Genomic DNA, 23,049 nt, shown 5'->3' with positions numbered 1-23,049 from the left:
TCAAATTTTAAAATGTCCCCCTTCCAAAAAACATAACAAAACTAACAATGAGAGAATGAGAGGAAGGGCATGACAGTTTATTTGTGGAAACTGTACCATTCTGATAATGTTGTACTGTATATTGTATAACAGCTTCATTTCTCTTGGATATGAACATTTCAGTACTGTTAAAATCTAAAATCTTTAACTGGACCAAGGTAATTTTCTGAAAAGTCTTTTAACTGCTCAAGCGGAATGAATTTGATTACCGCCTCATATAATTACCACATAGATATTTATTAAAACAGCATCTGGCTTAATCAAGCACAGGCTGAAACTCCAAACCTAACCCACCACTGTCTTAAGTACGTTGTAAACCATATCTGGGAATAAGATCAGCTATTGTTCAGAGATCACTACCCTGACAATGAGGTACTATGAGGAAGGTTAAGGATGGCGAGTCAGCATTATGACCATGTCAAATACTTTTTATTTCCTCAACATTGTTTGCAATTCTCTTAGAAGCTTGTAAACAGTTTCTTTCCTTATTGGTTGTCCTTTTATTTTAGCAAACAGTGATTTTTTTTCTTTATCAGTATCACTACATCAGCAAAGTTCTTCCTGAAATAACTTTTTGTTAACCATCAGTGCAGGGCAATCCAAAAGCATTTTGCAATAGATCTTGTGACAATGTGGCTGCTTGCTTTTTTATTTTTTGTTTCTCCATCTAACAGCAGTGGGGTTTTTAACCTATAAAAGTTGGCATGATCAGTCAGATAACTGCTGGATTTCTAAGATACGGGTGGTTAATATTTTGTACTCCATCTGAACGATATCCCCTGACTGCCTAGTTTCCTGGCTTTTGTTTGGTTTCAGCTGTGTGTGTGTGTGTGTGTGTGTGTGTGTGTGTGTGTGTGTGTGTGTGTGTGTGTGTGTGTGTGTGTGTGTGTGTAAATTAAATTCAGTTTTCTTGGTTTTTGTTTACAGCAAGGAGACAAGATAAAGGAAAAACTTTCTCGTAGTGACCTTCAGAAAGTGAACTGGTAGGTTAAGGATAAAGTTTAGACTGATTTTCTTGGTTTAGATCAGATAACTGTTGTTTTGAGACCATGTTTGTGTGTATACACACACACACACTCTCAACTTTGCAAAAATCCTTAACTAAACTATTGTCTTACTATTTTGTATAATTGCTAAATGGGTGTTATAAATATAAGAAATGCTTCCTGTTTCCTAGTCAGTTCAGCCAAGACTGCTTTCAAACCATTTATACCATTGAACATCCCTGCAAATTTGTGACTTCGTAAACCAGTGAATCACAGTGGAGTCTCAATTGACCACACAGGTCTGTATTTGAATTTACACTGAAACAATGAGCAAATCATCTCCAGCTATCAAGTACACAAACAAGTGCTAGTCACTTAGCCTGTATACACAGTCCCTTGATACATTTCAATCCTCTGCTACTATTAGATTAGTTCTCCAAGTGTCTACTCACAATAATGTATTCTAACATAAAACCCCTCACTATCTAATCATGGTAAGAAAGGGAATACAGTGGTGCTGTACTCTTCACTTGTATGTTTAAGGTTCTGGCAAATAGAATTGAAAATGAAGACTATTTATTACAAGAAAGTGTGAATTGATTTTAAATCCTGCTTTTTCAGCCAACATTTGTCACAGGGCAATACTTGCTGTGCCAATTAGATGGTGGCAGCTGATTATTTCAGTCAATATGAGATTTCATAATCCATTCCTGTCACAGGCACCAACCCTTCATTCAGTCATAAAAATGTGGCTTACTAGAAAAGGAAAAATCAAAAGTCTAAAGGCACAAAGTCGCATAGCTGCTCTAGTAGGAGTTTGTAAACAGAGAATTGGTTGAATTTAGGAAATCCAAATCTAGGAGAATAAAAAGGCATCTGAAGCAGGCTTTTATCTAGCAAGCTTCCTTAAAGACCCAAACGGTTTTGAGGTCTACAAAGTATGCACTAAAATACCATACTTCAAAAAGCAATAAGGCAATAGTATAATCATTATTTCAAAAAAGTTACAATGGTAGTGTAGGCATAAACAGTATAACTTAGTTACAATGTGTGGTACTGTTTCTATTACATAGCCATATTAACCATTTCCTTCTTACTTAATTAGAGATTCAGCTGGGACTCCAGATGAACACAAAACCATTCTTGTACCACCAACAGTTGGCAACTGTTCCTCCATAACAGCGATTGTTACTCTGCTGCTTAAATCACTCTCATACTCTGAACAGTCCACAATTCAAAGTTAGGAGATTAAACACTGTCATACTTGTGAAGAGCTTCTTCTAACTTTTGCGTCACTTTTTGGAAAAAAAGTATTTGCTGTTTTAAGAAATGTTGCATTTGTGACTTAAAGTCCCTCACTCGAATTTGGTGGAAATGATGAATTTCTGCCAAGGTGGCAAAAGAAATAATGTTACAGCGATCTTGAATACCATCAGCCTTCTGGACCTCCATCTTCCCTTCTTCCACATGCCGCTTACTCTCCTTTACTTTGGTAAGGGCTCCTGTACAAAGAACAAAAAAGGAATATTGAACTAAATAGAGTGTCTATGGATTTAGCTACTGTACTTCACCAATATATTCAAATTCTCTGGCATACAAAAAGTCCTTTCTCTCTCACTCACTCTCTGTTACACAACGGCAGCTGTGTACTTAAATCTGCAGTGTAGCTATTACCTATCTCTCAGGCATTTCTCACCTCTAGAAACTTGTATTTAGGATAACTTAAAACTCATTACTTGTAAAGATACACAGCTGTAAACACAGTAATATTGTGCCATATATTCTCTCAGTAGACAAACTGTTATCAGTGCTTTCTTACAAAAGTTTAACTAAAGAAAAGAGGAACTGATGTCAGTGACAAAGGTTTAATACATTTAAACAAATTCGTGAAAGAGATCACTGAAACCGAACTATTATGCTATAGAACAGTGGTTTTCAAACTATGGGTCATGACACATTCCATGACCCAGTACTGGAAGGCACTGGGTCACGGTGGCTCTGGTCAACACCACCAACCAGGCCATTAAAAGTCCCATTGGTGATGCTGCCCGGCTAAGGCTGGCTAGTCCCTACCTGTTCTGACACCGCACTGCGCCCCAGAAGCATCCAGCAGCAGGTCTGGCTCCTAGGCAGGGGGGCCACGGGGCTCTGTGCACAGCCCCCACCCTGAGCACCGGATCTGAACTCCCATTCATCGGTTTGGGCGGTGCCTGCGGGCGAGAGCCACGCGGAGCTGCTTGTGTACCTCCGCCTAGGAGCTGGACCTGCTGCTGGCCGCTTCTGAGGCACAGTGCCGTCCGTGGTGCCAGGACAGGCAGAAAGCTTGCCTTAGCACCCCCACTGTGCCACTGACTCAGAGCCACCCGAGGTAACCCCGCGCCCCGACCCTGCACCCCAACCCCCTGCCCCAGTACTTAGCCCCCCCCAACCCATAACCCCTTCCTGCACCCTAAACCCTTTAGTCTCAGCCCAGAGCCCTGACCCCCTCCCATGCCCCAATCCCCTGCCCCAGCACTGAGACCCCCCCGAAACCCGGAGCCCCTTCCTACATCCCAAACCCCTCAGCCCCTCCCAAACCCTTCATCCCTGGCCCCAGCCCAGAGCCTGCACTCAGAGCCCTGGCCCCCTCCCACACCCCGACCCCCTGCCCCAGCCCAGAGCCCCCTCCCACACCCTGAACCTCTCATTCCCGGCCTCACCCCGCAGCCCTCACCCAAACCCTCTGCCCCAGCCCTGAGCCCCTCCCACACTCCGAACCCCTCATCCCCAGCTCCGTTGGGTCGCAGGCATCAACAATTTTCTTCAACTAGGTTTCCAGAAAAAAAAGTTTGAAAACCACTGCTATAGAAGGTAAAGGAACGATTCCAAAAAATCAATTGTTGAGATGTCATACCCACAGTTTTAGTAATCCCTGCAGTAGGAGCAGGGCCTTTGAGATCTATATCTAAAGACTGGCCTACAATGAAAAATTAGATCAACATAGCTACATTGCTCAGGGCTGGGATAAATTTTGTGCCCTGTGCAGCATAGTTAGGTTGACCTAGCCCCCACTACAGATGCAGATAGGTAGATGGAAGAATGCTTCTGTTGACCTATCTATCCCCTCTCAGAGAGGTAGATTAAATACACCAATGGAAAAACCCCTTCTGTCAATACAGGAAGTGTCTACACTATGGTGCTACAGCAGTACAGCTGCAGTGCCATAACTCTGCTGCTGTAGCCAATGTAGTGTAGACATACCATAAGTAGCCGTAGTCATAGGATTTTACCAATTCAGAGTTGCTCTAAATACCTCAAATTAATTATGGGAAGCAGCTTTTTCTGACTGGATTGACAGATAATGAAGAAAGTAGCTAAAAATAAGCAATTTTTTTTTTTTTATAAAGGCTCTAAGATTTTATTTTGCTGAAGTTGGGTTCTGTGCCCTATCAAAGCCAGAGCAGCTATAAATACTGTATTTATATTTCAATATCTTAAAAATCAGTCAGTATACTTTTTAGAGAAAGATAGAGAACACCTCCATTAACAGTGGGGAAAACAAAATATTGCAAGACACTAGACACATGAATCTTAAGCCCACAAGAATGCTGTTAGAATAGTCTTGAGCATACAGAAGTCAGTGTTCAAATATACCATTCAGCTCTTATGTTCTGTATAGTGGAGTTAAATACTTAACACACAAAGAACCTGAAAAGTTTATTGCAATATAGCCCTTTAACAGCTAAGAAATACAGAAGTAGATATTAATATCTTTAAAAAGAAAAGGAGGACTTGTGGCACCTTAGAGACTAACAAATTTATTTGAGCATAAGCTTTGGGCTGTAGCTCACGAAAGCTTATGCTCAAATAAATGTATTAGTCTCTAAGGTGCCACAAGTCCTCCTTTTCTTTTTGCGAATACAAACTAACATGGCTGCTACTCTGAAACCTGTCATTAATATCTTTCTCCCTCACCCAGGTGAATACAGGACAAGGTACACCGAACCAGTTCAGGCTAACTATCAATAAAAACAGATTAAAATACTGTTCCTGGAACTGGAAAACTTCCACTAGACATACTTGGATATGGTCTACACTGCAGGCTTATATCAGTATAATTACGTTGCTCAGGAGTGTGAAAAGTCCACACCATACGCAACACAGTTATACCAGAAGTAGTACTACAGCTGCTCTGCACCAACTCCTACAACTTCAGAGCTGCAGTAGTTCACACAGATAATGCATACTAATGAAGAGGTAGGTATTGGCCCACAAATCAGCTACAAAAACAACCCACTGGTCTCATACCCACTCTACCCTGGTCCACCTAAAAAACTAAACCAAACGCCTTGTATGTGAGGCACAGCAAGCTATGGAGCACACGCCTATGCCTATAGACTGTCCCCTTCCAAGAGTCAGGTAGAATATACTCCTAAATCTTCATTGATTTCAGCGTTCTTTGCAAGCAAGGACACTTTTTTCAGTGGGGGGGAAAAAAATGTAATTTGGGGCTTGTGCAAAAAGAAGCCAGATGCAATTGTTTAATGAAATCTGATCATACTATAGTTGCAATGTGAGAAATATTGTTATGTGAGAGACATAATATCCAAATAATTATCTTCCAATTTGATTTTAAACCTTACACACCAAGAGCCATAAGTATTGTAGTTTTTTAAAACTCACTGTATAGCACATACTCTCCTCAAACCATTCCACATTAATACAATTTCTCTATATCTATAGTTAACACATAAACCAGAAAATATTACAAGTGTAAAGAGTTTTAAAGTCCTATTGATTATTAAAAACAAAATACAATTAGAAAAAGGAACCTAAGTAAAAATTTTAGCATAATTGATATTGTTGACCTAATGCAGCAGGATTCATGCAGGTACTATAACAGAATTCTCCATTAACATCTAGAATAGATTATAGCCCTAGGTCAGCAATATATGTAATGAGTGCATATCCTTACACACAAACTTGCTTGCTTTTTAAAAATTCATGGATTTAGAGTAATATACTAAGAAAGCAATTAGCCTTCAACTAACATAAAAAGAATAAAAGGGAAAAAAGTCAGTCTGATCTCTATTTGATTACCAAAAACAAAGGTTCTATTTATTTTTGAACAGCATTAAGCATAAAGCAAACTGACATTCACCCTATAACATAATTTTGTAATTTGTTAAAACTGAGCTTAGTGAAATTAATCCTAACAAAAATTGATTTGCTTTTGCATTCTCAGTAATAATACCTTGCAATTGTGTAGGACATTTCAGCCCAAGGGATCTCAAAACACTTCACTATAGCCCCATTTGGATCCACAGAGGTGGACCCATGAGCCTGAGAAGAGCCTAACTGATTACAACGAGGCTTTGCACAAGGATGCGATGGTCCACTCATGCAGATGAAACTGCAGAACTGATTGGGGCGTATAACACTGATATATAGCCACATTTGGGGCTGATGGCAAAGCAAAGAACATCATCAGGCACACTTAGCAATCCAGCAGGGCTGCAACACACCTTTAAAAAAAAAAGTCTGGAAGAAGTCATTGAGCTAAGGTGCATCAGGACATGAAGACTTCTGCTTAGTGTACAGGGAGAGGGGGAAAGAATCAAGATGTTAGGATCCTTAAGGTATGGCATAGAGAATAATATGAAATATATCCATAGCAGTACATTATCATAGCAGTATTAGTATATTAGCAAGAGGGACATTACAATGGGGCTGATTTAAAATTGTGCAAACTGATGCCTGTGCAGATATTAATTTTGGCATTTCCTAATTTTTGAGTGCTTAATTTTACAACCATAACATTATTTTAATGTATATTTGTATGTGTAATAGAATATGCAATCCATTTCATTTCTATGTAAAGTACCATTGATCCAAAGTATAGGATTATTAGCAGGAGAGATGGACTAGATGACCAAAATGTTTTTTCTACTTCCAACTATTACAAATCTATAAAAACTTGCTCATGCTTCTAAAGCCTCTAGTTCAGTGAACTGAGCTTTTGTTATCCAGCTTTGAATTCAAGTTCTAGGTGATTAGGATCATCCCTCAAATAGCAAAGAAGGCATGGATCAAAAGCACAAGAAAAAACTGCATCACCGAACTTGAAAAAGGAGGGGAAAAATGATGGAAAGATGCAAATGATATTTTTTGTAATCCTCAATCCAAGGTCCAGTGCTAAATAGTTGGATGCTCAATGGATACTCGGTAGAGCAGGGATCTCAAACTAAAATCACCACGAGGGCCACATGAGGACAAGTACATTGGCCCGAGGGCCGCATCACTGACACCTTTACATATAAAGATGCAAAAGCCCCCACCCCTACCCCAGGCCTGCCCCCACTCCACCCCGTCCATGAGGCCCCGCTCCTGCCCCACCTCTTTCCACCCCTTCCCTGCCCCCTTTCTAACTCCTTCCCCAAAGTCTCCACCCCCTCCCTGCCCCTATTCCAAACCCTTCCCCAAATCTCCGCCCCTGCCCCGCCTCTTCTCCACCTCCTCCCCGGAAAGCGCTAACAGCTGTTTGGCGGCGGGAAGCGCCTGGAAGTAGACAGAGGAGCAGGGATGCGGTGCGCTGTGGGGGAGGGGCGAAGCGGGTGAGGGGAGCTTGGCGGCAGCAGGAAATAACTCTGGGGGGCCGGGGGCTTGGCGGGCCGCAGCATGGCCCGCAGGCCGCATGTTTGAGACCCCTGCCTTAGAGGCTTAAGGACCAGAGGTTCCAGTAACAAAACCTCATATTCTGATGTTTTATTGTAATGTAAGAGGAGACTAGAGAATGCAATGATATAATAGGATTTAATAAGGAAGATTTATAATTATGTTACTAGCAGCCAAGAAGACTGGCAATTTAAAATTCCTTCCAGAAATAAATGCTTCCAGCTGTGAAACATATAACAAAAAGTCGCAACATCTGGTCCATATAGTAGCTCTGAGACAGCAAAAGAAAGTGGAATGAGACAGTAAAAGGGCTTGCAGTGCAAACGTCTATGGCTGTGAGCAGAAGGGGAAGAGACAATATAATTCTCAAAGCAAAGAAAACCCTTGTGAACATTGTTCACATCAGGACAAAAATAAGTATTTTTCCTTTTACATGGAGGGTCCTTATCACATTAGAAATGCCGTTGGGTGCACAAGCTATACAGAGATTGTATCATTCACCACTGAAACAGTCACCTGTAAGGTAAAACGATAATGCATTAACAGCATACAGCAACAATACAAACTGTTCAGGAACATGGGATCAACGGTAAGCGAGTGGGTATACATCTCCTCCGAAAGATAGCACTTGAAGCAGCAGTGAATATCTTCGGACACCATGATGGATCTTTGGTTCACTACCAACTTACAGGAAAGTGTACCTACTATCAAATCACCAACAGCTGGTATTCCTAAACTTTCCCTGGTTTAGGGAATGGTCGTAAGAACTGACCAGGTCACACACTAAGGTCCTCTGACCATAATATTTCTATCTTATATTGGCAACTGAGCTGTGATTCTGCTAATATAGATAAAGACAGATAATTTGAACAAGATCTATTTCAACATGAGCCAGAGATAAGTGACAAATTAAAACTGGTCAGCTTGCTTAGTGTAACCCTGTTTGTTTTCAGCAAATATCAGATCTTTATCAATCAAGTGAAGTCCTTACTTTACTCTTCAAATTAGAGATTCCTTTCAAAACAACTGTACAAAAGGTATGTAACATGAGAAGTAGGGGCAGAGTTCCAACAAGGAATATCATCCTCCGCATTATGGTACCACTATTGCTATTTTATGCAATACCATTTTTTTTTTTAACTGGAATCAGAGAAAAAAGTAAGTGAGGAAAAGAAACAATAGTTGAGTGTTGCATGTTTTGCCTCTCATGCAAGACCACAGATCTTTCACTAACCAGGCCTATGGAGAACAGCACTGTCACAAGTGATATCTTAGCTGTTCCTAAAGAAACTATCAGTGTGGCATCCAAGCCAGGCAACTTGGGAAGAGGACCAACCAATCACTCACTCAGTGCTCTTTTCTGAACAAGATAATACATCAACTTCAAACAACCAATGGACACATTTTGAGTGACTAGGAAAAAGGCATGGGCCACAGAATGACAGAGCTGGGAAAAATCAGGGGAGTTTGAATGTTCTGGCCTTTGTATCAGTGAAAAGTATGGCAAAAACAAGAAATACTACATTCTTGAATGCCTCCTTTGAGAAGTCCACCAGCCAATGAGTTTCAATAGGAAATCCTCCCTGATGAGTCTGTGCAGAAGTACAAAGGTTCCTCAGAAATACTGCTCTCTCAAAAGCAAACTAAATGAGAGTCAGAAAACATGATGGTCTTTGAAGAAATTCTAAATTTAACAAAGAATATCTTTCAGTGGTTACAACTATGAAATCTTGTGAAAATAAAAAGGTCTGTGTAATGATCCCTTATCCCTATCTAATAAGTAAACTATGCAAGACAACTTGGAGGATTATTTATTAGAGTAAAATAATGTAACTTTTTGCTGACATCAAACTGACCCTTATTTTAAATCTGCAGGGCTACCAGTAGGCTTCCCGGATTCCTCTTTAAAAGCACACTATTCCGTATTCAAAGTGGTAACCTTGAACTCTAATCTCTTCTTTCCCTTGCCTTCCTTATATTATAACAAGCCATTTAAAATAAGGCCATTTCAACCATGTACGGAGAACATAGATATCCATTCACTTACCATATCACGTTTACAATATTATATACAAGCCTGCAAAAATGAAAAATGCAATTTGAAACAGGCTCATTTTTTTCTTATCAAGGATCCAAACCCTCAGACTATTTTACTGCAATGCCTGGCCTAGCGTTCTGAAAAGACAAACACTTGGTAGCCCATGAATGCATACATGAAGTTTGATTTACCTTTCACTCTGAGGGACAACTGAGTGGGGTTTTTTATGTGAGGTATTCATTCCAATCACTAGAAGAATCTGAGAGCAGAAGTGACCTCTCAGCAAAGGCTGAGAGCAAATTAACCTTAAACTGCCTGCTCATTCTTTGCAGAAGAGCTACCTGAATCTGCATATTAAGTTTCCTCAGTAACAGCAGCCATGATATCCACCCCAAATTCACAGTCCATTGTTCACTGTAAAGGATTTAAAATCCCTTCTCCACTGGAAAGTGCACAGCTTCCTTGGTGAGCATAAGGTCCGAATCAAGCAATTACTGCAAAAGTGAAGACATTATACAGATATAATAATTCTAGTCCTTACAGTTGCAAAAAAAGCCCACTGAAACAGACCAATAAATCCAAGCATTGTTTTCTTCCTGAGTCTACAGAGAGCTCCAGTTCCTCTGTTACACAGGTTTGCCAACCAACAGAGCCCAAAACTGATCCAATTCTAGACAATGTTTGTAGTGCTGTTGTAACTCAGTTAGTCCCAGGATATTGGAGAGTACTTCACCCACTTTGCCTATCTTTTACTGGACCAATTTCTGTTCGAGAAACAGACAAGCTTCTGAGTTACACAGAGCTCTTGTGATCTGAACAAGGGCTAGGTGTGGCTTGAAAGCTTGTCTTTCACCAATCCAATAAGATTACCACACCCACCTTGTCTCTCTAATTCTAGACAGTTTCACTGCACCCCTGCAGTACTCCAACAGCAGTAAAACCATCAAGAATTATGTCAATTTCATGTTGTGCCTCACACTGCTCAGTGCTTTGGGATACTGTACATGGGTTTACAATAATCAAGTTTTAGTCTCCACTGTAGTCAGCTTCCCCATATTAAAAGGGGATTATTAGCCATTCACACGGCTATTGTGAGGATTCACATTCATTAACATCTGTACAGTACTTTCAGATCCCTCAGACAATGCAGTGGAAGCTAAATATCATCAAAGGCCCTTTTACGGTTCCCATTTAGTTTCTTAAAATGGAATTTAAAAACAAAAGGAATACTCCCCTCTTGCACTTCAAAATGAAGGTATGAAGTGGTACAAGGGATTTCACTGTTGACAGACTATTTGCTTAATGTCATCAGCACAGATTAGAGAAATTTGCTCATAGTAAATGAACGTCTTGCATATTCTGTACATTAACTAGGTTATTATATGACAGAAAATGCTTAATAGGTTTTTTTGCCTTAAGTTAAAAACAGAAAATCTCTCTCAGCCTTCAGTGTTGAATATACAGCAAAGATGTCATAATGAAAAACTGACAGCACAGTTACTAAGAAGGAACCAGTTACTACTCTAACCTAGAATCAGGCTTTGGTATCAAAGGGTTTGTCTACATTGCAGTTAAGACACCCAGGGCTGGCCCATGCCAGCTGACTTGGGCTCATGGGGCTTGGTCTAAGGGGCTGGTTAGCTGCAGTGTAGCTGTTTGGGCTTGCGCTGTAGCCTGGGCTCTAAGACCCTCCCACCATACAGACATCTATGCCACAATTAAACAGCCCGAGTCAGCTAGCACAGGCCAGCCACTGGCATCTAGCTGCAGTGTACACATACCCAAAGAGAAGGAAGCAAGTTGTCTTCAACACCACAGGGTGAAAAAAGTGACTTACCTCTTCAGATCTAGCCAACAAAATATATAGACCCAGACTTATTAAACTGAGGATGATGCTTTTCTCCATGAAGGTGGAAAATATAAGAGGAGTTCTATCTTTCACCAAAGGAATGTGGCTTGCACTTCAAAGGGCAGTTTTACGAAAGTTACAATTGCTGGCAAAATATCTGGCAGACACTGGTTTAAATTAAATAAATAAATAAATAACCACCCACCTCAAAAACTTGGTCCTGCATGAGGATACTTAATTTGTTGTTTGTTTTTTAAACCCCCTGTCCTCTTGTTGGAAAAATAACTCTTACAATGTTCGGCCCCAGACACTGCAAAGGCTTTTGTGGGGAAAGTTACTCACATATGTAAATGTCTGCAAGACTGGGGGCCCAATTCAGCATACTGACATCATAGAGTCTGCAGTGACATAATAGTTAAGAAGTGTGACTTCTTTCTTTTTGATACCTGCTTTTTCATCCACTGCTCACAATATTGGAAGAAAATACTCAGAAACACTCAAAAATTCAGACTCATAAGCTGAAAGGGCTAATGTACTGACCATTTAAATTAGCATAGCGCTTTGATTCATTACTGAATGATCAGATTAGGTAGGGGATTGCTTACATTGGGTGCACTTCCAGTCACAGCAGGCTGGTGTGATGTTCATAGGAAACTGCTACACATACTTCAGTGCAAAAGGTTAGTAAAATCAGCTTCGCGCCTAGATCCAATTTGGATACCATGCAAATAATAAAAGGTGATGATGAACGGGTTTAAAAGTTCTGTGGTTTCTATTTTTTTTCCCTAGATTTAATGGTTACATTAATTCAGTTTATATGTAGCCAGTTAATGATGTAGAGAGCAGATGTGTTAAAGGACAGTCTATTTTTAAAATGCCTAATATAAATAAAAATTGTACATATGTAATTGTAATCCCGTCTTTCCCACACTCCCACTCTTCAAATGTCACGTGTCTTCTTAGGATGTAAACTCTTTGGGGCCAGGGCAGTGTCTTTATAGCCCGTAATACAATGGACTCTGAATCACAACTGTGGTCCTTTGGTGTGACTGTGATGTAAGTATTAAAGACAGATTTAAGAGACCTCTGCAGATATATTTAGTATCACTGATTACCTTGTGATGACTGATCTCCCTTCTGCCACTAGGCCTCATTTTTATTAAAAGTACACTTGACAATGTACATTATCAATGGAAACAGCTAATTAGAGAAGAAATATTTCAAAGTCCACAAAGGTAAATATACCACATTTGACAAGTACCATCGCCAGTAAGAATGTTTAATTACTCTAAGCTGCAGTATAAGGCTAAACAAGAACCTCAAATCAGCTATGATGACTGCAAGTGAGAGCAGGATAGCAAGATAAATGAAAGAAACTCTAGAGAAATATCAGCCTATTGAACATTTTACCTCCACCTACAAAAGGGGGAAAATAAACTGCTGTGCAACAACCATGTGTAACAAGCTAGATTGGTTTGCTTTGCAGTTTCATTCAAAGTTCAACTTCAGTAATTTTAAAATAAATGTATATACTATCCTAAGATATGCTAGACCTACGTGTCATTTTCAGCAAAGGTCCTTGTCCTGCAAACATTTAAGCACATGCTTACATTTTACTCACAAGTAGTACTATTGACTTTATATGCAATATGCCTGGACTGGCATCTGTCATAATATCATCATACAATAACTTAGTCCTTACATAGCGCTTATCGGCAGCTCTCAAAGCACTTTACAACGGAGAGCAGTATCATCACCCCATTTTTCAGATGGGGAAACTGAAGCATAAAGAGGCAAAGTGACTTGCCCAAGTGTCAAGCACCCAGCAGGCCAGTAGCAGAGCCGGAAACAAATCCAGGTCTCCCGAGTTCTAGTCCAGTGCTATATCCACTAGGCCAGTGCTTCTCAAGCTATCTGATGTGGGGGACTGGCAATTTTTTTTCCCAATGTGCGCGCAGACCGGCAGCCGATGGCTCACAGACCAGCACCGGTCCGCAGACCACCACTTTGAGTAGCACTGCACTAGGCCACATTTTAGATGGCAGTGTGCTAATGGCATAACAAAAGCTCCAGTTAGTTGATGCTGTTTCTATTTTCCTTTCTTACTCACATTCCCTGTACTGAGTTTCCCTTGAAGCATGTACCACACCCCACTACGTTGGCATTGCTTAAGTGTCCAGTTCTAAGATTGGCTGCCTTTTCAAGGGCCTGTATACAGTGTGAGATTTTGTCTTTGACACCATTTCAGACAATGACCTACATTTTCAGAAGTGACTAAGGATTTTGGGTGCCCCAGTTTGAGTACACAACTTGAGACACCTTAAATGGGCCTGAACTTCAGCAATGTTCAGCACCCACCCTCTGAAAATCAGACTCTAAGTGGTCTTAAATTAGGCAACCAAACCCACTAATCACTCTTGAAAATATAAGCCACTATGTCTTGCAGAATGTCTACAGTTTATGCATAATCTGCAATACAGTATCCGTATACGAGTTCATAATCCTGAGGCAGCACTTGAACACACTGATGGTCTCAAATTCCAGTATATAGTTCTTAGCTTCTCATGTCTCTTGTGACATGAGGACTTTGTGTTTGACAGTGTCTATGAAACCACAGTACGTGACTGATTATACTGGCATTGACTGGCTTTTTTCATGATCAATTGGCTATGATTAGGGCCCTACCAAAGTCAGCTGTGAAAAACGTGTCATGGACCAGGAAATAAGCCCTCCCCCGTGAAATCTAGCTAGTGGAGGAGAGGCAGAAGTGCAGGGCTGGAGGTACCTCAGCCTGGGGCTCCTGGGCTCCAGCTGCTAGTCTCTGGGCTGGGGAGGGATGGGACTTATTCTTTCCCTGCACAGCCACTCTCTGAGCTTCCTGAAGCCGCAGGAGATTCATGGAGGTATATCTGACCTCCCCCATGTTTCTGGGAGCGCCCCAGATAGGAATTCCTAGCTGCTACTTCTCTCCCTCCCCAGCCCGGGCGGGACTAGCAGCTAGGAGTCCCCAGCTGGAGCACTCCCAGCAGCACAGGGGAGATCAGACACCTCTCCATCTCAGGGAACCTCCTACAGTTGCAGAAAGTTCTAAAGGCAGCACAAAAGTGAGGGTGGCAATCCCGATACAACAGCTTTGCGATCCCCCTCCCACAACTCGCTTTTGGGTCAGGACCCCCCTGGTTACACCACCATGAAATTTCAGTTGTAAACATCTGAAAACATGAAACGGACTAATTTTCAAATCCTATAGCTGTGAAATTTACCAGAATAGATGCTGAATTTGGTAGGGCCCTAGCTATGAAAAATCTACGTTCTTCCAGGGTCTGAAATGGCAAGTGTCTGTTACTGGTTTTTTTTCCCTCTGGAAAGAGCTGATCGCTACTTAGACTGTAAGGGCTTGAGGGCAGAGACTGTCTTTTTGTTCTGTTTTGTACAGTGCCTAACCCAATGGGGTGCCAGTCTATGATTGGGACTCCTAGATGCTATGATAATACAAACAGCCAGGTCCTACAAGAAGGGATAGACATAGCTCCCTTCCTGTCAGAGTGATGCCACTAAGTCTACCAGCACTTTTGTAAATGCTCTGACTAACTCAAAAGACAGCTACCTCTATTGAAAATGCTTCACCTATGGATGGCAGCAAAGGAATTTTCTGAGATAGAATAATAGGGATGTGCAGATACGCCCCCTTCAAATCTATGGAAGATCTATAGTAAATGTTGCTTTCATTGATGGCTACAATGGTGAGTGTCTCCGACTTGAATGCTGGTTTCCTCAGAAATTTATTGAAGGTCATCAGATCAGGGTGGACTGGTGAAGGCAGCAGAAGGAGGTAGTAAGATCATGCTACAGTCAATAGCAGTGACTTGATACAGGTGGTACCTGCTTTGCTACATCTTTTAATTGTACTGCTCCCTGCAGAGGTCTGGGGGAGGAGAGGGACATGTCTCATGCCACCTGTTTGACCCCGACCATTTGCCTGCCACTATTTGGCTCTGTTGCTGCCCTCAGGAGGAAGACTAGGTATGCCCTGCATGGGAATGGCTGATGAGAAATCCCTGGAGCTGGTCCACAAAAAAGACTGAGATCCCCCTCAGATGATGAGATGGAGGAAGGTGCACAGGAAGCACACCTTAGTATTCTTGCTCTTTTTAGACCACGTCTACCCTAACGAGCTTACAGCAGCACAGCTGTACCGATGCAGATACGCCGCTGTAAGACCGCTTGTGTAGCCAGTCTATGCCAACAGGAAAGCTCTCCCATCAACACAGCATTGTGCATGCTACCACTTATGCTGGCGAAACTATGTTGCTCGGGGAGGTATTTTTTTCACATCCCTGAATGACATAAGTTTTGCCGAAATAAGTGCTACTGTAGACAGGGCCTTAGTTTCCCTCACTATGACTGCTCTCCGCTACAGCTCTGAGTGCTGCAGCTTCTCAGGGGACCACTTGGGAGGCTGGTTATAGAGAGACTTTCTTTCAGAGCTTAGGCTTCAGGCTGTGTGGTGCAAAAGGACAACTGAAAGGTGTTCAAACACGACACCTGTTTGTACCATGCACTTATTTCTGCACCATATGAACACTTGTGAGCCAGCTTGTGTATTCCCCCACATCTTCACCCGATCATGTAAAGAGGGAGCAGTGAGAGGAGTTCTTGCACTAAGCCTTGGCCCCCAAACTTCAGTGTGCAGCTGTTTATCGAGCAAATAGCAAAAGGGAGGAGAGCCTGCTCAGGTGTGTGTCAAGTACAGCAGACCCCATTTTTTGCTCTTTGTCAGGATTGTTTTTGGAGACTGTGGAGGGGGAGAACAGGGTAATGAGTTTTCCACCCCACTCGAGTGATGCATTTTGGATTATGTGGAGACTAGATTATAGAAGTAGTAAGCCCATCTTTATGAATCCTGCCCACTCTTCTAGGATGTCAACTGGGTAGTCTCTTCGGGGTTTATTGCAAAATGTGTAGCATGTTGCTTAAGGCAGAAGACTAAACACAGAAAGACACTATGTTTTTCAGCCAATCCAGTAGCTCTGCCATAAACACCTATGATTTTGTTGAAGTAGGCAGGGTGTCATAGCCCCTTATCATAGAATCACAGAAGATTAGGGTTGGAAGAGACCTCAGGAGGTCATCTAGTTCAACCCCCTGCTCAAAGCACGACCAACACCAACTAAATCATCCCAGCCAGGGCTTTGTCAAGCTGGGCCTTAAAAACCTCTACGGATGGAGATTCCACCACCTCCCTAGGTAACCCATTCCAGTGTTTCACCACCCTCCTAGTGAAATACTGTTTCCTAATATCGAACCTAGACCTCCCCCACTGCAGCTTGAGACCATTGCTCCTTCTTCTGTCATCTGCCACCACTGAGAATAGCTGAGCTCCATCCTCTTTGGAAACCCCTTCAGGTAGCTGAAGGCCGCCAGTAAATCCCCCCGACTCTTCTCTTCTGCAGACTAAACAAGCCCACTTCCCTCAGCCTCTCCTCGTAAGTCATGTGCCCCAGCCCCCAGATCATTTTCGTTGCCCTCCACTGGACACTCTCCAATTTGTCCACATCCTTTCTGTAGTGGGGGGCCCAAAACTGGACGCAATACTCCAGATGTGGCCTCACCAGTGCCGAATAGAAGGTAATAATCACTTCCCTCGATCTGCTGGCTATGCTCCTACTAATGCAGCCCAATATGCCATTAGCCTTCTTGGCAACAAGAGCACACTGCTGACTCGTATCCAGCTTCTCATCCACTGTAATCCCTGGGTCCTTTTCTGCAGAACTGCTGCTTGGCCAGTCAGTCCCCAGCCTGTAGAGGTGCATGGGATTCTTCCATCCTAAGTGCAGGACTCTGCACTTGTCCTTGTTGAACCTCATCAGATTTCTTTTGGCCCAATCATCCAATTTGTCTAGGTCACTCTGGACCCTATCCTCCAGTGTATCTACCTCTCCCCCCACTTTAATGTCATCTGCGAACTTGCTGAGGGTGCAATCCACCCCATCATCCAGATCACTAATAAAGATGTTGAACAAAACCGGCCCCAGGACCTTCTTTAATACTGGCAGCTTTCTTTATTTCACTGATTATGACTTTATGTTTATGACAGCCCTCCCCACTGTCAGCCTTAAAACAAAACCAAAAAAATCACCTTAATCTAAAATTACACTTTGTAATTAAAAAGTTACACCTTGTTATAAACAACCCAAGATTATCAGAGCAAAAAGACTGGAGAAAAAAAATCTCCCTTTTTATTTTCCAGTTCATTTACTTAGTAATCAGTTATAGTCCCCAACCCTACAACTGGATCTATGTAGACATCACAGAGCTCCTCTGTGGCTCTGACTGTAGAATGAGGGCCTTGTTTATGGTCACCCATATGGTTCCCATGCAATATTCTGGTAGAAGCTCATTTGCTTGAACTTCCCCAAGTTCAACAAGAGGGTGAATTTACCCACACCGCTCCCAGAAGTGGCCAGCATGCCCTAGGTGCACCCTCCTGCTCTCAAACACCCTCCCAGAGCTTGCACCCCTCACCCTCTCCTGCATCCCAACCCCCTGCCCCAGGCCCAGCCTGGAGCCCCCTCCTACAATGTGAACCCCTCAGCCCCAGCCCAGAGCCCGCACCCACTCCCGAACTCCAACCCCCTGCCCCAGCCCGGTTAACATGAGTGAGGGTGGAGGAGAGCGAGCGACAGAGACGGGGGGGATGGAGCGAGCAGGGCAGCGCTTTGGGGAACGGGTAGGGTAGAGCCTGGTTGCCCTTAAATTCAACAAGTAATCTAGGGCGTAAAAAGATTGGAGATCACTAATGTGTGGTGTTGCCTTTGGGCCTTGCCCCATGAGCCTCCCAAAAAACCACTAACACAGCAAAAAAACCCTCTATTAAAAAAAAAAAAAAAAAGGAAAGCTGCAGTACATACTACTTAAACAGTGTTCTGCTGGAAAACTGATGACATATTTAGCTGATTTTAAAAAATCATACTGATGGTATTCCTTTAAGTTAGTTATAGAATTCCTCACTTTAAAATTCTCCATTCCCAAAACAAACACACTTTACCAGGCTCAAGCACCTTTTTGACTTTAAAACATTTGGTGTCAGCCAGGGGTTCTCAGATTTCATTGCACCAGGACCCCCTTCTGAAAACAAAAAGTACTTCACAACCCCAGGAGGGGGGACCGAAACCTGAGCCTGCCTGAGCCCCACTGCCCCAGGTGGGGGGGCCAAAACTGAAACTCAGGGGCTTCTGCCCCAGAGGCAGGGGGCCTGTAACCTGAGCCCCGCCACCCAGGGCTGAAGCCCTCAGGCTTTGGCTACGGTCCTGGGCCCCCGCAAGTCTAAGCCAGCCCTGGCGACCCCTTTCAAAAGAGGTCACGAACCACTTTGGAGTCCCGACCCACAGTTTAAGAACCTCTGGTGTAAGTTAATCAGAGGGTAATGCCAACAAGGGGAATTTTCCAAAACAAAAAGATTAGCATAAATTTCCTCCTCTCTTTCTTGAAATAATGTTGTCACTCTCCAAAATTTTACAGTGAAACAAATCTGATTTAGATGAGTCATAAAAGATACATAACAAAAACTGCCCTTGTACCAAAGCTGGAAGTGTATTACAGTGATACCTGTGAACTCTGGCTCCTCAGATTTTACCAGAAATCGGTGATTCCAACATGGACTTTATAAATACCTATCTCTTTCAAATCAAACTCCTTTGCCTTTGATCTGAGGCATTGTTCTAGAAAGCAAAAACTTGAAGGCATGTCATTAGGGGCAAAATAAAAGAACTTTTCTACCATTGTGGGTGGAAATTCATGCCCTGCATCTTACTGTACAGAATGCATTAGTGATTAGAATACATTAGGAACTGACCTATCAGGTCTGTACTGTAAAGTTAAGGTTATCTAAATAAGCATAACATAACAAAGTTTTATGTATGTGAAAAATGTTACAAGTTACACACTTCTTTTACAGTATATGATAGGGGTGACCAAACTTACTGACCCTCCGAGCCACATATGATAATTTTCAGAAGTTTGAGAGCCATAGGACATGCCTGCCAGAGTTGAGGCTTTTGCCCCATGAGGTGCCCCTGCCTGGGCTCCCTGCTCCTGATTAAGCCCCTATCCCCGATGTGGTAGGCGGAGAATGGTGAAGGGTGGGGGCGCTCCACAAGCCACAATTCAACTGCAACAGAGCCCGGTTTGGCCACGCCTTCTATTGAAGGGTAGTTTCTTTCCCACCAATGAATCCCAGCGTCTTACAAACAACATTCAGAAATACTGTTACATCTCAGGGTAAAGGTGGTAGCTAGGAGGACAACGGTGAACAGAACCTGCTGAGACAGCAAGAGGAAGAATACGAAATTTTAACTTAGAACACTGCAGCAAACTATTACACTCACCGAAGTAGATCCTTAGGCTATGCCTACACTACAATTGCTACAGCTCCATAGCTACAGCAACATCGTAGTTTAGACATCTACTACAGCCATCAAAGGGGTTTTTCCATCACTGTAGTAAATCCACCCGCAGAAGAGGCAGTAACTAGACTGACAGTGCTGTCTATGGGGGTGGGAGGTGCAGGAATTTTTCACACCTCTGAATGATGTATCTACGTTGACCTAGAGTTTTAGGTGTAGACCAGGCCTAAGTGTCCAGCCATAACAGACAAGACACCAGCTGCTTTCAATATCTAATTCAAAACCTTGCACTGTAAAGTGCACATAATACAAGGTTATGCTGTGACACCTCACGCAAGTTATTCTTGGTCTGTGGCTCAGTTTCACCATTTGAAAATGGGAATATTTCTAAATGGGTTCTTGTAAATACTGTTTGTAAAGTGCCTTGACAGGTTGCGATGAAAGGAATTATAACAGTATTATGTTCTCAGGTAACTTCAGATTAAATATTTAAAAAGCAGTAAGACTATTTTAAGATATTAATTATATTAATAGATGCTTTTACACCACTTCATTTGCAGGATGTTTTATAAACAAACTGAATGATCTTCAACATATCCTTAGTATAGGCAGGTATTAATTCCCATTTTATAGATGAAGATGACTGGCTTAGGGCCCAGACCTGTGGCTTTTAGCCAGGCAGAATTCCCACTAAAGTCTGGGCCTGTGGTATGGAATGAAACTTTTGTATTATTGCATTTAAGCTCAGTGACAGTTCTGCCTGAGTAAATGCAGCAGGCTTTAACTGAAAACCACTGACACTGACTGAGCTAGGATTAGCACTCGGGAGTTCCTGGTTCCTACATCTGACCACAGAGAGATAGAGATTGAATGGCATATTAAAGATAGACACAGGGATATTACCTTTCTGGACATGGATGATGTCTGGGAAGTTGGCCAGATGCCCCTGATATAGTGCTAACAAATCCATCACAGGGTCAAGGTCCTGTCGGGGCTGCTCTGCAAAGAATTCCCCAATGGTGTCATAGGCTTCCCCGGTGAAGGCAAGGGCTTGGTTGAGGTTGGCAGAAAAGGCCTGCTGGTCCAGCTCGAAGGCCTGGCTGAGGCCCTTGAAGGAGTGCCCCACTTTCTGGTACTCCTTCTTGAAACCAGTGACCTGCTTACGGGCAAACTCATTGGCGGTGTGGGTGAGCTGCATTGTGCTCTCATCCATCTTCTTGGTGAAGCTCTTGAAGCCATCCACCCGGCTCTCCACCTCCTGTAGATCCAGGGCAGCGGCAGGGCCGGTGGGGACGCTGATGGTCAGGAAGAAGTTGGCACCCACCATCTCGTCCCTCTCGGCCTTCCGCTTGCCCTGCTTCCAGGCCTTCTCGTCGGTGCTGGGGCAGGTGAGGAAGTGTCGGAAGGCATCGCACTGAGCCAGCACTGGGTGGCTGCACATGTGGTCCATCCACCAAGCCAGGCCCTTGCGACGCTTGGAGATAAAGTCCTCCTCGAAGCGGCCCGTGGCCTGCTTCTCGGGCAGGTGGGGCACAGAGATGACAGGGAACTTCTCGGCCAGGCGCCCGTAGAGCCAGTCGAAGTGCTTGTAGCGGCGGTGCACCTGCTGCCCCGTGTGGCTAGGTACCAGCTTGTAGGCAATGTAGCTCTTCATGCCCTTGAACTTGGTCTGCTTGGTGGGGTCCTCGATGGAGCACTGGAAGGGGTAGGGGTTCTCCTGCCACTCGGGCCCCCAGGGGCCCAGCACCACGCACAGCTTGTCCCCGTCCTTCACGAAGCCCGAAGCCTCGCCCAGCACGAAGGCCTCCCCGCCCGACTTCACGAAGGTGGAGAAGCGGTTGAGGTTGCGGCTCACGGTGGCCGAGCTCTTGGCCCCGCCGCCGGGGTGGTGGTGGCCCGGCTGCTGGCTGTTGCGGGAGGCCAGCGAGAGGTCCGAGCGGGTGGAGAGGCGGTACCGGGCCGAGGTGGGGCCGCCGCCCCCCGCCGCGTCGTAGTCCGGGTAGGAGCTGCCCAGCACGCCCGGCTCGTCCGCCACCGTGGAGGTGTCGTCCCAGTCATCGTCCCAGTCGTCGTCGCTGCCCTGGCTGGGCTGGTACGAGCCGCTGTAGGGCGCGGGCGGGAAGGCGGGCGGCAGCGGGAAGGGCTCGGCCGCCGCCGGAGGGGGGAGCTGCTGGACCGGGGGGTTGAAGGCAGCCGGGGGCACCAGGGGCTCGAAGCCGCCGGGGGGCAGGTTGGCGTAGCGGGCCCCGCCGGCGGGGGCGGGCGGCTCCGCGGCCGGAGCCCGGATCACCTGCACGTAAGAGGCCGGGAAGAGGCCGCGGTCGCCGTGGCTATTGACCCCCTCGAGCCAGCCCTCGATGTCCTGCTCGCTGCAGAGACTCAGCACCTCGTGCTCCCGCAGCGAGATCTCGCCCGGGTTCTCCGACCTGAAGTCATAGAGCGCCCGGGCCCGCAGCGCCATGGCCCCGCCGGGCAGGGGCCGGAGCCAGCCCTCCCCTCCCGGGCAGCCCGGCCGCTTCCCCGTGCTGCCTGCGGCGGCGGCGCCGCCGCCTCCTGCTCCTCCTCGCGCCCGGGGCCGCCCCTGCTGCTGCCCCGGCTCCCGCTGCTGCCCCCGGCGGTGGGGGCGAGCGGCTGGCGCTGCGGGGCGCCCGGGCTGCGCTCACAGCGGCGTCTGCCGCCCGCTCGGTGCACAGCTGGAAGCCGCCCACCCGCCCGCGGAGCCTTGCAGCGCGGCTGCGGCTCGCTCCGCTATGCGCGGCGGCTCCGAGACCCCGCTTCACCCCAGCGGGGGGAGCAGGGGGCCGGGCCGGGGACTCTCCCACGTAACCAGTTTCGCTAGCTAATCCAGAGCCGAAAGGCAGGGCCGAGGAGCCGAACGCAGAGCGGCCGCCCCCATCGATGGGCCGCTTCCCTTCGCCGCCTGCCCCCTGGTGTCCGGCCGGGCGAAGGGGACGGCCGTCCTCGTCGCTAGGATGGGGAGGGATGCCGGGGCAGCCCCGGCTCGCCAAACCCGGCAGCGACACGCGCATTTCCAGCCATTGACAGCGGGACAAGCGTTCGGGTCTTACAGGCCTGCGG

At 44.9% G+C, this 23,049-nt stretch overlaps 1 protein-coding gene across 1 annotated transcript; it reads right to left on the bottom strand.

The window, feature by feature from the left end:
- Window positions 1-76: 76 nt before the first annotated feature.
- SNX18 (sorting nexin 18) lies at window positions 77-22,432 on the bottom strand. The gene is made up of 2 exons (XM_074952545.1): window positions 20,875-22,432; window positions 77-2,527 (listed from the first exon to the last, which is right to left on the bottom strand). The coding sequence occupies exons 1-2, from the start codon at window positions 22,430-22,432 to the stop codon at window positions 2,274-2,276; spliced, it is 1,812 nt and encodes a 603-aa protein (XP_074808646.1). The 3' UTR covers window positions 77-2,273.
- Between the last annotated feature and the right edge of the window lie 617 nt (window positions 22,433-23,049).

The sequence above is a fragment of the Natator depressus genome, chromosome 5 (assembly GCF_965152275.1).
Source record: "Natator depressus isolate rNatDep1 chromosome 5, rNatDep2.hap1, whole genome shotgun sequence".
Taxonomy (NCBI): domain Eukaryota; kingdom Metazoa; phylum Chordata; order Testudines; family Cheloniidae; genus Natator; species Natator depressus.
The sequence above is the reverse complement of the archived record's forward strand: the minus strand, read 5'-3'. Positions and strand labels throughout refer to the sequence as shown.